At 37.1% G+C, this 17,427-nt stretch overlaps 2 protein-coding genes and 3 pseudogenes across 3 annotated transcripts; 1 reads left to right on the forward strand and 4 right to left on the reverse strand.

The window, feature by feature from the left end:
• Nucleotides 1-1,064: 1,064 nt before the first annotated feature.
• On the forward strand, nt 1,065-4,139 carry LOC123470782 (annotated as a pseudogene).
• Nucleotides 4,140-4,648: 509 nt separating this feature from the next.
• LOC123470783 lies at nt 4,649-12,727 on the reverse strand (annotated as a pseudogene).
• On the reverse strand, nt 6,744-8,397 carry LOC123470786 (annotated as a pseudogene).
• On the reverse strand, nt 8,684-9,116 carry LOC123470785. Its single transcript, XM_045171612.1, has 2 exons — nt 8,963-9,116; nt 8,684-8,891 (listed from the first exon to the last, which is right to left on the reverse strand). Exons 1-2 carry the CDS (start codon nt 9,048-9,050, stop codon nt 8,722-8,724), a joined length of 258 nt encoding a protein of 85 aa, XP_045027547.1. The 5' UTR covers nt 9,051-9,116; the 3' UTR covers nt 8,684-8,721.
• On the reverse strand, nt 9,604-11,750 carry LOC116935144. Of its 2 annotated transcripts, none has more exons than XM_045171610.1 (8): nt 11,606-11,750; nt 11,298-11,374; nt 11,070-11,240; nt 10,777-10,966; nt 10,567-10,710; nt 10,252-10,419; nt 9,935-10,175; nt 9,604-9,871 (listed from the first exon to the last, which is right to left on the reverse strand). In XM_045171610.1, the coding sequence occupies exons 1-8, from the start codon at nt 11,683-11,685 to the stop codon at nt 9,665-9,667; spliced, it is 1,278 nt and encodes a 425-aa protein (XP_045027545.1). In that variant the 5' UTR covers nt 11,686-11,750; the 3' UTR covers nt 9,604-9,664. The 2 variants fall into 2 exon arrangements, with proteins under 2 accessions (XP_045027545.1, XP_045027546.1); XM_045171611.1 differs by having other exon boundaries at nt 11,298-11,359; nt 11,606-11,701.
• Nucleotides 12,728-17,427: the final 4,700 nt, after the last annotated feature.

The raw sequence follows: 17,427 nt of genomic DNA on the forward strand, positions 1-17,427 counted from the left end.
GTTTAACAGTAGGATCGCCATTATTTTTCCCTCCTTTCATCGTTGATCGATTCATAGATGATGATTGGTTAACGTCCCGGGTAACGTCATCTGGTAAAAGTCGCTCCTCTAAAACAACTGGCAAGCGGATGACTGAGCCAGGGAACACGATTTGTTCGGGGTGAATTTGACGTCCGTCCACAAGGAGTTTTAGAACCATTTGACGGCCATCAAACTGTGTTCCGTCGTAGAGTAGGAGAGCTCTGCGGGCGTCCTCTGCGCGATGGAAAATAATTTCAGCTTTGCATAAGAAATCGGTGTCGAAACCCTTGTCCAAGTACATGGCGAAAAACTCAATCGGCCCTACCAGTTGTTCAAAATAGTCGACAATTTCTTGAGTAATTGTGACATACGATAAGTTATACACCCATAAGTGTTCAACAGTTTGCTTTACTTCGTAGTATTCGCGAGAACAAATGGATATTTGGTCTGCCATTTTGGAGTAGACGTATATCGTGAGAAGTCCCAAGAAAACTTGATTAATTTTCATATGTTCTTGAAGGCGTATATACTCTACATGATGCCGACTAGGCTCGGCAATCACTTCTGTAGTTAAAAAATTCTTGTTATGCATTGCTTGCTGTTGTTAATAAAAAAAGTTTCTTATTGTTCTGAAATTCTAGTATAATTAAGCACATTTTTCAGTTAAGTGGAACACAACAATTTTGTAATAAACAAAATAACAACAGCTTTTGTCAGCTTTTTTTTTATAGACATGCGTTCCAGTTCCACTGTGTTTGCTTCCCGCGCCTAACTTACATCAAGGTATCCACAGTTCCAACCCGTAATGTTATTTAGCGGTTGGGAAGTCTCATAAAATATGTTGCGAAATTTTCCTCATTTTTCGAATTTATCGTCACTGCCCGCTTTTTGTTGCTCTAGTAACAACATTTGAGGGGGAAAAAGCTTACACTACCTTGATATTTTGCGGCGGGCCGCGGGCGCGCCATGGATGGCAAAGCAAACGTGGAAAAATAGAACGTGGCAATGCTGTGACAGGAAAACTCTCCTAGTATTTTTTTCGCGCCACAATTTCGTTGTCTGCCCTGTGTCCACAGCCGTTCTTGCACAAGCACAACTAGTACAGTCCCTTGAACTTGGTTCCCAAATTTTTTTCGATTTCAGAAGTATGGATGTTGCTGGTGCTCAACAAGTTCAAAATAAAGTAAAGGATGATGTGGGCCAAAGGTGTCAGAAGCTTTTCTTGGATTTCCTAGAAGGGTAAAGGTTTCATGATTCAGAATCCATATGGTTTCTACTGTGACTAAAAAGCCTTAATTTGACAGTTTTGAAGTTGACAATGAAGTTAAGTATTTGGAAAAGGCTAAAGAACTAGTAAAACCAGAACGCAACACCCTCCAAGTAAGCTTTCAGGATGTAGAAAAATATAACAGCAATTTGGCAGTCACCATAGTAGCGGAATACTACAGGTACTTTATTTGAGTTTCTAACTAAAAAACGGTAAAATATAAACTATTTTTTCTCTTAGAGTTTACCCTTTCCTCTGCCAAGCTGTATACAGCTATGTGAAAGACAAGGCAGAGTTCAATGTTGAAAAAGAACTATACATAAGCTTTGTTGATGTTAGCTCAAAATATAAGGTCAGAGATTTAAAGACAGCTAGCATTGGCTCTCTCTTCCAGATCTCTGGCCAGGTGATTCGTACTCACCCAGTTCATCCAGAATTAGTCAGTGCTACCTTTGTTTGTCTTGACTGCCAAACTGTCATAAGAGATGTTGAACAACAATTTAAGGTAAAGTGCAGAAAACACATCACAGTTGTTCTTCTAAACACAACAATTTGTCTTGCAGTATACACAGCCTTCAATCTGTAGGAATCCAGTGTGCTTTAACAGAAGCAGATTCATGCTAAATGTTAACAAATCCCGGTTTGTTGATTTTCAAAAAGTCCGAATTCAGGAAACCCAAGCCGAACTACCGCGAGGTTGTATTCCACGAAGGTAAACTCAGTAACGTCACATTTAAAGTTTTCGTATGATTAATGACCTGAAAATTTTTTAGCGTTGAGGTCATTTTACGAGACGAAGCCGTGGAAACAGCACAGGCTGGCGATAAATGTGATTTCACCGGAACGCTTATCGTTGTCCCCGACGTCGGATCAATTTCTCTACCTGGCGCCCGAGCTGAAAGTTCGGCACGAAAACCCGGCGAAGGTCCGGAATCCGAAGGTGTCCGTGGTCTTAAGAACTTGGGTGTTCGTGATCTTAATTATCGATTGGCTTTCCTGGCCTGCAGTGTTACCCAAAGCAATCCTATGGTAGGCCATATGACGTCCACTTCACTATTTTCTAATAACTTGCCACGTCTTGATGTTTTCTTTATTAGTTTGGTGGCAAGGACTTACATCAAGAGGAAATGACAGCTGTAGATATCAAGAATCAAATGTCAGAACAAGATTAGAATCGTATTTACAACATGACCCAGGACGTCAACTTGTATGATAACTTGATTAAAAGTTTGTTTGCCACAATTTACGGCAACGACGAAATCAAGCGAGGTATTCTTCTTATGCTTTTTGGGGGTGTGCCGAAGAAAACTGTTGAGCACACCACGTTGCGTGGAGACACCAACGTCTGCATCGTCGGGGACCCCAGTACAGCAAAGTCACAATTTCTCAAACAGGTGAATTCTATAACAACCTCTTAATAATTTTGTCTTTATCGTTCTTTGTAAACACAGGTTGCTGAATTCACTCCTCGTGCCGTTTACACTTCAGGAAAAGCGTCTAGTGCAGCTGGTTTGACCGCTGCTGTGGTACGAGACGAAGAATCATACGAATTTGTTATTGAAGCTGGAGCACTTATGTTAGCAGACAATGGTGTATGCTGCATCGATGAATTTGACAAGATGGATCCTCGGGACCAGGTTGCTATTCACGAAGCAATGGAACAGCAAACAATCTCGATCACCAAGGCGGGAGTTGAGGCGACACTTAATGCCCGAGCTTCGATCTTGGCAGCTGCTAATCCTATTGGAGGCCGATATGACCGCACAAAATCATTGAAGCAGAACGTGATGATGACGGCGCCTATTATGTCTCGTTTTGATCTCTTCTTCATCTTAGTGGATGAGTGTAACGAGGTGGTTGACTATTCTATCGCCCGCAGCATCGTTGATCTTCACAGGAGGAACGTTGAATCAATCCAGCGTGTGTATCAAACCGAAGATATCCGACGCTACATTACGTTTGCCCGAAAATTCCAGCCGAAGCTCAGTAAATAGGCTTTTGAATATCTTGTTAATGCATACCGGCAGTTACGTCAACGTGATGGTGGTCCTACATCGTCAGCCTCAAGAATTACCGTACGTCAGCTTGAGAGCTTAATTCGACTATCAGAGGCAATGGCGCGTATGTACTGCGTTAGCCTAGTCACAAAGGACCACGTTAAAGAAGCATATCGTTTACTAAACAAGTCCATTATTCGTGTTGAAGAACCCGACATTGACTTGGAAGACGCTGAGCAGGCAAACATTTCAGTTGAACAAGACGAAACTAATGGCGTGCCTTCAAGTGAAGACACTGATAAACAAACAGCTAGCGATGCAACTTCTGATTCGGCAGTGCAAAAGAAAAAGATTTCTATCACTTACGAGAGCTAAAAAGCCATTTCCAATTTACTCATGTACTTGCGACGACAAGAGACTTTGGATGAAAGTAAGTTAAATTTTTTCTCTTTTATGAATTCGCGATTGACTTATTTTATGAAACGTTGTTTTATTTTCAATAGCCGAAAGTTCACGTAAAAGTGCTCTTATTAATTGCTATTTGAACGAAATCGCCGATGAGATTGAAACGGAACAGGAATTGACTGAACGGAAACTGCTCGTTGAACGTGTAGTCAGTCGCCTTATTTACCAGGTGAATGCTAAACTAAGATGCGAATTGACTAATTTATTAATGTGTATTTATTTTATTTTAGGATCAAGTTATTATTCCATTGAGCCGAACTGGATTAGCTGGTAAGGAAGAAGTAACGGAAGATGAGGATCCTCTCCTTGTTGTGCATCCCAATTATGTTATTCAATAAGTATTCCTTTTCTTTTTTACGTCTACCTGCGCATACATGATATTTACTTAACGACTGAATTTTCATGAGCGTTAATTTTAAAAGATTCAATGATTGACCTACAGAGGTATATGTCAAGAGTGCATTTTAATCGAGAGAATTAATAGCGTATAGATTAGCTATCAATTGGGGAAAGCTTCTTTGAAAATGACGGCATTGTTACTGTATTCGCTGATACATTCGCGATACCATAGTTTTCTAAAATCTCTTGAACTGACGGAACTAGTACTACCAGACGTTGTAGCAAACATCATTGGGGCTGGGGTCCAGCTTTTTTTTTTTTTTTTTCCACTTCTACAAAGTTGAAAATAAGCATTTTCACCCAACTCATGCCCTACCAACGACTACGATCGATAGATTTTGGTATACTGTGTGTTATTGTTTTGTTCGTCTAGCCATCTAAATATTACTATATGCCATTTCTTGGTCGGTAACAAATTAGAGCGATTAAAACGACCTTATTCTTTTGCCAACTTGTTGACTTTCACCGGTAGTCCTGTGAGCCAAAAGGATGGAACTGATTCTTGACTGAATTCATTTTATTATCTGAAACAGACTTGTCATGCACGCGTTTTGATTTTAAACAGTGATGCGTTTCAATATTTTCGTACGCTTAGTATCTAGAAAGGTTTTTTTTCCCTCTAAACTGGAATCTTTTCGGATACTTACTTTTCCAAGATACCCAGATTGAAACTGCGCGTACAGTTTGGTTATCAGTTAGTGGTCGGTCACCGAATATTTCAAAATGCGTCCTGTACTACTTATCACGATTCTCACTTATGATTAGAATTCATTAGGTACCATCGACAGGATTAGCAATTTTAATTGCAATAATGCCCTCTGTGTTTTTTTTTTAAAGGGGATAAAGTAGATTTCATCGTCGAATTAATGTTTTGTCCAATTAGTTTTCTGTCCTTGTTTTCCTTATTAACCGTACGTGTTTGGACTTAAATCAATTGCCACCACTAACAATGGTAATTTAAACATCACATGCTTCGCTCTGAATAGTCGACTTTTTGTATCTTCTTCGCTGATGTTCTGGAGGCCTTCCGTCGGGAGCCTTGATTAATCTCTCAAATCCGGCTCCGCTTGTGACGGCTAAAAACATTGAACTAGTAACCACGAAGGGAATTGTCAAAATAGGTAATCCAGCCTAAACGAAAAGTGCTCATATGTTCATGGGTTCTCTCGTAACATTCCACAATTGTTAAAGATGGTAAGTTTTGTTTCGAAAATTCAAATAATAACTAAAAAAATAGTGTTACGTACCGGTGCCAGTACCAGACCAAATGTGCGCTGGGCAGCCGCTGTGAAAACGATAGCCATAGCCGCATTAAAAACTGATAGCAAAGTGGGAATGTAAAAGGTGACTGCGATAGCTCATGTAGTTAGCGCCGAATTGTAACCCCAAAGTCCGGAATAAATTGCGCCATAATTGTCGGTAAGCCCAAGTGCTATGGCAAGTTTTTAGTGCCACCTATTTCACCTCAACCCGTCACCTCAACCCATCACCTCAACCCGTCACCTCAACCCTTCACCTCAACCCTTCACCTCAACCTGGCTATTTTTTTGGCGCCATCTAGCGGCCAATATAATGAATAGTCCTACAAACTATAGAGACCGGCATCTCCCTCGTTTTTTCCATCGATTTTGACACCAGTAGCGCCACATGCTGCGTGAATTTTAACAAGCCGTGCGCGCGCATTTCGACAAACCGTGTGCGCATTTCGACAAACCACAGGCTAAGTTGCAGAATTTTCATTCTTTAGAGGTATTTTGTTTAAATTTAAAAAACGTGAAATCTATTTTACATTTTATGTGTTATTTAAGATGAAAATGATAAGCTTCAACTGAATTTTGACCGTGAAAATAATGGTTATTGAAAGAGGTAATGCTTTTCAAGATATGCAAATTCCAAGCATTTTATTAAACATGATTGTAATTTAACAGATCTAAAAGCAAGAGGCGGTATGAAGTTCATGGGAAGTCAAACTTTCTAAACTCAATCGCCAGAGAAAAAATTACAGCAAAAAAGGCTTCAAAGGTCCCTTCCACTTGTTGATCGATGAACTTCAACAGCAAATCCACCAACTTGAAAATGAAATAATGTGAAATCTGGTATGCTTTATATCTTCTCTTTTCACATATCTAATTTTCTCCAAAACAATCTATTATGCCATCTTAATAGATTGTAAAGCTCTTCAATCGACAATGAACGAAGGTTTGGCATCAACATGAACAGAAACGGTAACCTCACTTGAAGTTAAAGTTTTCAGTTTGAGGGCTTAAAAGAAGCCGCTGCAAGAAAACGTAATAAAGGGGATAATCAACCTACAGGTGATGAAACGAAAAGCGAGGATTCAGTCTTTGTCTCGCTCTAGTCCTAAATCGCTCTGGTTACAGCGTAGTGGGATACTTTTGAAGTCAAAATAATATTAGACAAGCGGACCGGAGGATCTTTTTTTGGACAAACTGGTGCGTAATTTGAAATGGAAAGCCGTTCAGAAGCAACATCAGCCAGCCACGTATTTTCGTCAACGCCAGCAGCCACAATTGACGGACATTCGATTATTGGAAGAAGACAATTTTGCTGTACAAGATGACAAGGTCTTGTTCTTGTATTTCGAAGTGTAACTAACTCGTTATTGAGCTTAATTTAAGAGTTCGAAATAAAAACCATGGTTTACAAATATTCTGAGTTTGGAGATAATCATGAAAAACACGTACGTTTGCAGTGCACAGGAACTGCTGGTGTTACACAGCTGCATACAACCAGCCAGTCAACACCACCACCCCGCTGAAAACATGAAAATGCGTATTACCCCTTTAAATCAAGTTTTATTTTACGTGTCCCGTTATCCAAGATCCATACAGCATGTAGCCGTTTTGTCGGCTAGGCAGTAGTAAAACCGGAAACGAGATTGCAAATGGCATCAATCCATCCCTCCACCATGTCCTCATACCGTTCTACTATTGGGATTGTGAGCTTTCCGCAACCATCACAAGTTTTGCAGGATGGGCGAAATCGGTTCCGAGAGTCATTCAATTTGAATTCAAGTACATACTTAGAGGAATCATAGGTTATTGGTACATATTTCGATCCGGTGTAGAAGAGATAGACATCGGAAAGATTTACTTTAATGCCAGTTGGCATTAACACATCACCATTAGCAACAGAATTCAAAAACTGAATAAAGAAATTGTAAGATATAGACTGGCACATGGTAGCTTCTGGGCTTTGTGCATATAACATATAGGACACATCCAACGATTCAACGATCACTGCGACGGTTACGGGAATACAGATGAAAACTGACCGAACATCCGGATCCAGAAATAGCTGTAAGATTGCTTAAGTAAATTACCATGAAATTTTTACTGAAATTATTTATCATATTACATTATCTAATTCGAGCATCTGTAAGCCACGAATAAACGGATGATGACGATTCGATTTGCCTCCGCAGGCGTTCCAGGCTCTAATGATGTACTTCGAGCAAATACCCTCTTGAATTATGGCTAGCCCTATCATAAAATAAAGAAGTGTTAAAATATTTGACGCATAAAAATATTAAGAACTTGCCTAGAAAAACACCAAGCATGAAATGTATGTCGTCTACATCTGCTGTATCCAATCCAACTTCCGTACCGAGTCTTTCAAAGACACGAACACCATAATCCACGATCATTGAAAGGAAGTTCCTTCTAAGACCACCACCGTCCACCCCAACTTCTCCACTGAAAGAAACAATGAGAGGTCTTTTCACTTTGGATCTGAAAATAAAATTTTCAAATTACTAAAACATACATAGAGAACATTAGCAAAAAAAAACTTACATGAAGAAGGGACATTTCGACAAACGAATCGCATCGTCAATGTAGCTGACTCTCAACACAGTTACGAAGTTCCCAAATTCCTCCCTATTTGCATACGCCATTTCATCGGTGGCAGTAAAAAATTTGGATCTATGTGTAAGCATTTTCTTGAGACCATTTGTGTTCAACACAGCAGGCAATTGTTCTTGATGATCAACCTTTTCTGTCTCGATACTAGAATTTTTCCCGACACATTTCCTTGTATGCTCTTCAATCACCTCAATATCCATGATCTCACCACACTTAGCACAGGATTCCAAACACAACTCATCCATTTCTTGTCCATCCGATTCTTCGCTTTCGAGATCTTTCTCCACTATTGCAATATTTTTCTGCAACGGCGATAAATAAATATTCTGAGCACACAACGCTTTCAACTGTCTCCCATCTACCAATGGGCGTTTTTGTTTGATTTCATCATTTTAAATCCCCCCACAATTTCTGGAAACACACTAAATTATAACACACTTAGCTATATTTTGTTAAAGAAATTCGAAATAAAATATTTTACCTCTCTATTTTCGACTTAACGGTTGGTTTGTCATCTTCTTCAAAAAAATGACTTCCCTTCCCCAAAGTCCTGCTTTCACGAGCTGATCCACACAAGAAGGCTTCTGAACGTTTACGTCACGGCAGACTTTGGGCAAGCAACGGAAATTTTTTGTAAAGCCAACATTTTCTAAGCATAAAAAATACATTAGGCTGCAAACAACAAAATTTAAACAAAGCTAGAGAATGGCGTGCCTAGTTTGTTCTTTGCAAACAGCTTCCGACGCTCATCGACTTGTTCAAAACCGAGCTTGTTCGCTTTCTTTTTTAAGGTTTTTTGCAACCTTTTCAGGGATTTCTTAGGGAGACCTCGACCACTAGACGTAGATGGTTTAGGATCTAACAATAAAATAACATCTTTTACAAATACATCTAAAACGTTTTGATGAAAAACAACCGTTTACTATTACCATCAGGATCAGAGTCGCTATCCGGATCTTCAGACTTCAAACCGCTCATGATGTTTCGAATCATTTTTTCCAGAGACTTTTTATCCATTGTTGCAATCCAAATGTACAATAGAAAAAACTTATTTTAAATAGGACAGATGAGGAACAAACTTGACGCTGCTGACGTAAAAAACGAACTGACTTCAGTAGATGATATTCAGATATGCGCATATGTCGCCCTAAATGTAGAGAACTTTTGTTTCAGTTGGGAAGCTCCGCCTTTCGAGTCCTATCCTACTGTTTCCCACGTTCAAAGGAAGGAGAGGGGGTGACCAAAGTCAGCATCCCGATATCTACTTGTAGTTTAACCATTTCTCTTCCTCAATTATTGTTTCTTAAGTAGTTGCATTTTTTTTTTTTGCTTTACACCAAATTTGTTTCATTTCTGAAATTCTACTTTTTCACTCCTATCCTCCTGTTTCCCACGTTGAAAAAAGAGGTGGGTGGGATATTGGGATAATCTTCGCCACCCACCACCCTGAATCCCCGATAAATACAGTTCTACACGTTTTTTTTAAAGCTGTGTCGTTAACATGTTTTAAAAAATGGTTGATGGCGTTGAAAAAAAAAGAATAAGAAAAGAAATGATAGAAAACAAAAACAAAAGAGAGAATAATTTTATTCTTTCTGTTCATGATGCATGACGTAGCAACGCACGTCGAATCAAACATTTACGCGCTGCATGAAAAAAAACTTAAGTTGTTGATATTTTTGTCTTAAATTAGTTATTTCAACAGATTTTGGATCGATGGTGATTTCCCCGGCAACTAAATCATGTAATGAAAGATCGACTCTAAATTTGTCCAAGACACACCGATGGAAAGTATCTGCATAGCCACACCATTCAGTCAAGGGTTTTAGTTTCTTGCCCTGAATCAATTATAGAAACACAAAATTAGAGAGAACAGTGAAGAAACTGCTGATAATTTTTACCTGGATGAGTTCAGTTACTTGTCCTTCAAACTTTCCTTGTTCCTCATCCTCCTTCAGCTGAGTAAGACCTGAAATGTAAAGCTCCATAGGAGATTTATGGTGTTCAGTCCTAATGGGATGACAATTCCAGGCGTTTTTAAAAGCTTGGAGAGAGCGCTGGATTACATCATATGCAACCATGTGTAGGCATAAGAGATCCATCTCGGAGTCCACGTCTAACAGACCGTCAGTTTGCATTTCTCTTTAGAATTTAAAGATTGGAATAAATAAAACTATTTTTTTATTACTGATACACTAGACAAATGTTTATGACTTACTGGAACATTTCCATAAATGTAATTGTGCACCGTTCAATTGCATCCTTCCACAGTCGCTCTACTCGTTGATTATGCACAGATTTTCCAGTGCGAAAGCTGTTACGGTTAACACCTCTGGCGTTTATCATAAAATCTGCAACCAACACATTTTCCCCACCCAAGTCTGACCTGTAATTTACAGAATATGTTAATTAACATGTGGGGTGCAGCTGGAAAAATAAAAATATAACGTATAGCTAAATCTGTTAACTAGACCAAGGTTTTTTTTAAAGTCATTCATTTCTATTGATTTTCTTGTCATTTTTTAGTAATTACCTTACACTCGCTGGGTAACCCCACTCCTCTACACTTTTTTCGAAAAGGCCAACAACAGTTTCAGAATTATTGTTATTTTCCAAAGAAATATACGGAATGAGTCGGGAGTAACCATCGATTGCACCATGGATAATAAATCCATATCTAGACCGGATACAAAAATAATAGAATAAAAGTTTAAATTAATGAAGTACAAAGTTTGATGACTACTTGTCAAATTTATGGTGCCCATCTATGTGCCATAGGGTTAGTGGGGATCTAACATGGTACACTCTTCGATGGATCCTATAGGTCATGGGAGCATTCTCACTTATTCGGACGTCCTGGTAGCATGATCTCAGTCTCTTCTGTTTTAATAAAACATTTTGGGATACTAAGTATCCCTTGAACATTTGCAAACCTAAAGTAAAACAGAAAGGATTAAATTGTGGATTAATTGTAACACAAAAACAAAATTTTGCACTCAAAGAAGAGAGAGAAAGGAGCTTCACAAAAAAACTAACCAAAGCGTGGATTTTTATTCAGCACCCCTGTCATGTAAACCTTTAACTTATCGTCAGAAACATGGGTGTAGTTTGGCCTAGCTGATAAGTTGGATTCTTTCATGACTCGAAAGAGTGTTCTCCTGGACACTGATAGTTTTTGGCAGATTTCTTCGACTGGAACTCTATGATCTATAAAGACAGCCAAGTTATGTAAAATGTCAGCATTAGGCTATTGTAATAAATTACCTAACAACTCTTTAAGTTGAAGTATGTTAACTTGAATACTTTTTCTAGAACGGGTGTTTCTCCTGTGGGGGATAAAACTCAAAAAAACAAACAGATGAAATAAATATGATATTAGGTTAGGTTAATTTAGGGTAAACAAACTCATAGGGATTAATACAAAGGTTTCTATTAAGCTACTATTGCACTAACTTCTTATATCGAACACTCAGCAGTCAGCACTGTGACATTAGATTGTTGCACAGACTTATTACAAATTTACTAGCCCTGTTAAAAAAGGTTTAGTTTTAAATTTGGTGTCTGAAACTTACCAGTTTGTAACGTGTTTTTCGAGGATAGAAAGATCTATAGATGCCCCACACGTGAGGCACTTTTCGAATAAAACGGACATTTTAACTATGAACTCAGCTGACAGGAAGAACTGTTCCGCGCACGGCTTGTTAAAATTCACGCAGCATGTGGCGCTACTGGTGTCAAAATCGAGGGAAAAATCGAGGGAGATGCCGGTCTCTATAGTTTGTAGGACTATTCATTATATTGGCCGCTAGATGGCGCCAAAAAAATAGCCAGGTTGAGGTGAAGGGTTGAGGTGAAGGGTTGAGGTGACGGGTTGAGGTGATGGGTTGAGGTGACGGGTTGAGGTGAAATAGGTGGCACTAAAAACTTGCCATAAAGTGCTACGTTGCCAAAATACGGATTATTTTGCTATTCTTTGGTAATTGAACAACTTCTTAATCTTAACTTACCACAGACTGAAGCTAAAAGTGAACCCCCGTACAGAGCAATCGAAAGCATCGGAGAAAACATGGTTATACCCATGTACATGATGATTGAACAAACTATGCTTTCGACCGCGTAGACTTGTCCCATTGACACTAAACTACCGCGTAATACCTTTAAAATTATATTGATGAAAAAACTGTTCGCTGAATACTCTATATAGTTTGCAGGTCAAAATCAAAATCGCTACTTCCCATTATCCAATCCAGCTCTAATTCCGTGATTACAGGCACCGTAGCATTCAGGACTATCAAACTGTCATTATTAGACGCAGCCAAATTAAATGTGGTAGCATTCTGCGCTGAGACAGTAGGTGCAAGATGCGTCAGAGCCGACGGTAGACAAATGAATAGCAAGAGGTCTATGAGATTGAAGGGAACCGTCATCGGCGGAAGTGATGCGCCTTTACACAAATTTGCCATGCCGGAGGTGACTAAAGCACTGGTAATGCAATTTAACCATTATACAACATTATTCAAACCGACATACTGCCAAATAGGAAAAATTCACTAGTACCTCATTACTCCACCGAATCCTATTAAACACCAAGAAAGGTAAGCAGGTCCATTAGTTGCCACCACGATAGGTGGGCAAATGCTGGCTGTAACAGTTCCAACCAACACGCCGTTGTAGGTCACCAAGCCATTACTGATTGAGCTCCAAGGTTGGTTGAATACCTAAGGATGAATAATTCGATTTAGAATTGTTTTGGTTTTATAGGCCATTTCTTTAAATCAAAAGAAATGGAAGCCAAACTTCTTTCCAAGATTATACCGATGCCGTTACAGTTGCTAAGGTAGCAGCTAATAGTCCAGCTGCACAAACGGAAATATCGGCCACGCCCAAGCCAATAATAACGAAAAGTCCGCTTAAGGTATTATTGGCAAAAACTACCTAGATCAGCAAATTAAAAAATTCATAGTACTCTAAGAGTTTTTGAGAGAAAAGTAGCCATTGACTGCGATTCACTTGAGAGAATCCTCGGAATACACCATCGAGAAGTTTCAGCAGCAGCCACACGGACTTATCTGATTTGCTTTCCAGCCATCTGTGCACCTGGCCAAATTAGGATTAGTTTTTTGCGTAAAGATTTTGATTCAGGGATTGGTTTTCTTGTTAAACCAGCTGATTTTTTAATAAAAGAAAACCAAATAATGTTAGCGCACTAACTTTACATCTGTTTTTTTTTAACGTTTAATTCAAAAAGTATAAGGCCAATGTTAAAACAAGATTGATTTCCGTGATTATCATTCAATTTTGAATCGAAATCATGTATTTAAAGCAACATTTAAAATTTGCCCAAAAATGAAAAAGTGGGAAGGGTATAGCCTTCCCACTTTTGTCAAAATTGGCAAAAAACGCCATCTCTTGGATTTCGACCAAAATCACATGGCATAATCAAAATTTAACGCTGATTTCGGATTAGTGATTGGTTTTCTTGTTACACTAGCTGAATATTTAATAAAAGAAAACCAAATAATGTTAGCGCACTAACTTTATTTCTTGATTTTTACGTTTAACTCAAAAAGTATAAGGCCAATGTTAAAACAAGATTGATTTCCGTGATTATCATTCAATTTTGAATCGAAATCATGTATTTAAAGCAACATTTAAAATTTGCCCAAAAATGAAAAAGTGGGAAGGGTATAGCCTTCCCACTTTTGTCAAAATCGGCAAAAAACGCCATCTCTTGGATTTCGACCAAAATCACATGGCATAATCAAAATTTAACGCTGATTTCGGATTAGTGATTGGTTTTCTTGTTACACTAGCTGATTATTTAATAAAAGAAAACCAAATAATGTTAGCGCACTAACTTTATTTCTTGATTTTTACGTTTAACTCAAAAAGTATAAGGCCAATGTTAAAACAAGATTGATTTCCGTGATTATCATTCAATTTTGAATCGAAATCATGTATTTAAAGCAACATTTAAAATTTGCCCAAAAATGAAAAAGTGGGAAGGGTATAGCCTTCCCACTTTTGTCAAAATCGGCAAAAAACGCCATCTCTTGGATTTCGACCAAAATCACATGGCATAATCAAAATTTAACGCTGATTTCGGATTAGTGATTGGTTTTCTTGTTACACTAGCTGATTATTTAATAAAAGAAAACCAAATAATGTTAGCGCACTAACTTTATTTCTTGATTTTTACGTTTAACTCAAAAAGTATAAGGCCAATGTTAAAACAAGATTGATTTCCGTGATTATCATTCAATTTTGAATCGAAATCATGTATTTAAAGCAACATTTAAAATTTGCCCAAAAATGAAAAAGTGGGAAGGGTATAGCCTTCCCACTTTTGTCAAAATCGGCAAAAAACGCCATCTCTTGGATTTCGACCAAAATCACATGGCATAATCAAAATTTAACGCTGATTTCGGATTAGTGATTGGTTTTCTTGTTACACTAGCTGATTATTTAATAAAAGAAAACCAAATAATGTTAGCGCACTAACTTTATTTCTTGATTTTTACGTTTAACTCAAAAAGTATAAGGCCAATGTTAAAACAAGATTGATTTCCGTGATTATCATTCAATTTTGAATCGAAATCATGTATTTAAAGCAACATTTAAAATTTGCCCAAAAATGAAAAAGTGGGAAGGGTATAGCCTTCCCACTTTTGTCAAAATCGGCAAAAAACGCCATCTCTTGGATTTCGACCAAAATCACATGGCATAATCAAAATTTAACGCTGATTTCGGATTAGTGATTGGTTTTCTTGTTACACTAGCTGATTATTTAATAAAAGAAAACCAAATAATGTTAGCGCACTAACTTTATTTCTTGATTTTTACGTTTAACTCAAAAAGTATAAGGCCAATGTTAAAACAAGATTGATTTCCGTGATTATCATTCAATTTTGAATCGATATCATGTATTTAAAGCAACATTTAAAATTTGCCCAAAAATGAAAAAGTGGGAAGGGTATAGCCTTCCCACTTTTGTCAAAATCGGCAAAAAACGCCATCTCTTGGATTTCGACCAAAATCACATGGCATAATCAAAATTTAACGCTGATTTCGGATTAGTGATTGGTTTTCTTGTTACACTAGCTGATTATTTAATAAAAGAAAACCAAATAATGTTAGCGCACTAACTTTATTTCTTGATTTTTACGTTTAACTCAAAAAGTATAAGGCCAATGTTAAAACAAGATTGATTTCCGTGATTATCATTCAATTTTGAATCGAAATCATGTATTTAAAGCAACATTTAAAATTTGCCCAAAAATGAAAAAGTGGGAAGGGTATAGCCTTCCCACTTTTGTCAAAATTGGCAAAAAACGCCATCTCTTGGATTTCGACCAAAATCACATGGCATAATCAAAATTTAACGCTGATTTCGGATTAGTGATTGGTTTTCTTGTTACACTAGCTGATTATTTAATAAAAGAAAACCAAATAATGTTAGCGCACTAACTTTATTTCTTGATTTTTACGTTTAACTCAAAAAGTATAAGGCCAATGTTAAAACAAGATTGATTTCCGTGATTATCAAATATATTATATTCAATTTTGAATCGAAATCATGTATTTAAAGCAACATTTAAAATTTGCCCAAAAATGAAAAAGTGGGAAGGGTATAGCCTTGCCACTTTTGTCAAAATCGGCAAAAAACGCCATCTCTTGGATTTCGACCAAAATCACATGGCATAATCAAAATTTAACGCTGATTTCGGATTAGTGATTGATTTTCTTGTTACACTAGCTGATTATTTAATAAAAGAAAACCAAATAATGTTAGCGCACTAACTTTATTTCTTGATTTTTACGTTTAACTCAAAAAGTATAAGGCCAATGTTAAAACAAGATTGATTTCCGTGATTATCATTCAATTTTGAATCGAAATCATGTATTTAAAGCAACATTTAAAATTTGCCCAAAAATGAAAAAGTGGGAAGGGTATAGTCTTCCCACTTTTGTCAAAATCGGCAAAAAACGCCATCTCTTGGATTTCGACCAAAATCACATGGCATAATCAAAATTTAACGCTGATTTCGGATTAGTGATTGGTTTTCTTGTTACACTAGCTGATTATTTAATAAAAGAAAACCAAATAATGTTAGCGCACTAACTTTATTTCTTGATTTTTACGTTTAACTCAAAAAGTATAAGGCCAATGTTAAAACAAGATTGATTTCCGTGATTATCATTCAATTTTGAATCGAAATCATGTATTTAAAGCAACATTTAGAATTTGCCCAAAAATGAAAAAGTGGGAAGGGTATAGCCTTCCCACTTTTGTCAAAATCGGCAAAAAACGCCATCTCTTGGATTTCGACCAAAATCACATGGCATAATCAAAATTTAACGCTGATATCGGATTAGTGATTGGTTTTCTTGTTACACTAGCTGATTATTTAATAAAAGAAAACCAAATAATGTTAGCGCACTAACTTTATTTCTTGATTTTTACGTTTAACTCAAAAAGTATAAGGCCAATGTTAAAACAAGATTGATTTCCGTGATTATCATTCAATTTTGAATCGAAATCATGTATTTAAAGCAACATTTAAAATTTGCCCAAAAATGAAAAAGTGGGAAGGGTATAGCCTTCCCACTTTTGTAAAAATCGGCAAAAAACGCCATCTCTTGGATTTCGACCAAAATCACATGGCATAATCAAAATTTAACGCTGATTTCGGATTAGTGATTGGTTTTCTTGTTACACTAGCTGATTATTTAATAAAAGAAAACCAAATAATGTTAGCGCACTAACTTTATTTCTTGATTTTTACGTTTAACTCAAAAAGTATAAGGCCAATGTTAAAACAAGATTGATTTCCGTGATTATCATTCAATTTTGAATCGAAATCATGTATTTAAAGCAACATTTAAAATTTGCCCAAAAATGAAAAAGTGGGAAGGGTATAGTCTTCCCACTTTTGTCAAAATCGGCAAAAAACGCCATCTCTTGGATTTCGACCAAAATCACATGGCATAATCAAAATTTAACGCTGATTTCGGATTAGTGATTGGTTTTCTTGTTACACTAGCTGATTATTTAATAAAAGAAAACCAAATAATGTTAGCGCACTAACTTTATTTCTTGATTTTTACGTTTAACTCAAAAAGTATAAGGCCAATGTTAAAACAAGATTGATTTCCGTGATTATCATTCAATTTTGAATCGAAATCATGTATTTAAAGCAACATTTAAAATTTGCCCAAAAATGAAAAAGTGGGAAGGGTATAGCCTTCCCACTTTTGTCAAAATCGGCAAAAAACGCCATCTCTTGGATTTCGACCAAAATCACATGGCATAATCAAAATTTAACGCTGATTTCGGATTAGTGATTGGTTTTCTTGTTACACTAGCTGATTATTTAATAAAAGAAAACCAAAT

This window comes from Daphnia magna, linkage group LG3, assembly GCF_020631705.1.
Source record: "Daphnia magna isolate NIES linkage group LG3, ASM2063170v1.1, whole genome shotgun sequence".
Classification (NCBI taxonomy): domain Eukaryota; kingdom Metazoa; phylum Arthropoda; class Branchiopoda; order Diplostraca; family Daphniidae; genus Daphnia; species Daphnia magna.

Bases quoted from the DNA above. Each gene is read 5' to 3' on its own strand.
- LOC116935144 (XM_045171610.1), bottom strand. From the start codon at position 11,685: ATGTCCGTTTTATTCGAAAAGTGCCTCACGTGTGGGGCATCTATAGAT. The intron at 10,176-10,251 runs GTAAGTCATAAA...TAAATTCTAAAG, and splicing joins ACATTTATGGAAATGTTCCA to AGAAATGCAAACTGACGGTC. The intron at 9,872-9,934 runs GTAAAAATTATC...TAATTGATTCAG, and splicing joins AAGTAACTGAACTCATCCAG to GGCAAGAAACTAAAACCCTT.
- LOC123470785 (XM_045171612.1), bottom strand. From the start codon at position 9,050: ATGGATAAAAAGTCTCTGGAAAAAATGATTCGAAACATCATGAGCGGT. The intron at 8,892-8,962 runs GTAATAGTAAAC...TTTTATTGTTAG, and splicing joins TAGCGACTCTGATCCTGATG to ATCCTAAACCATCTACGTCT.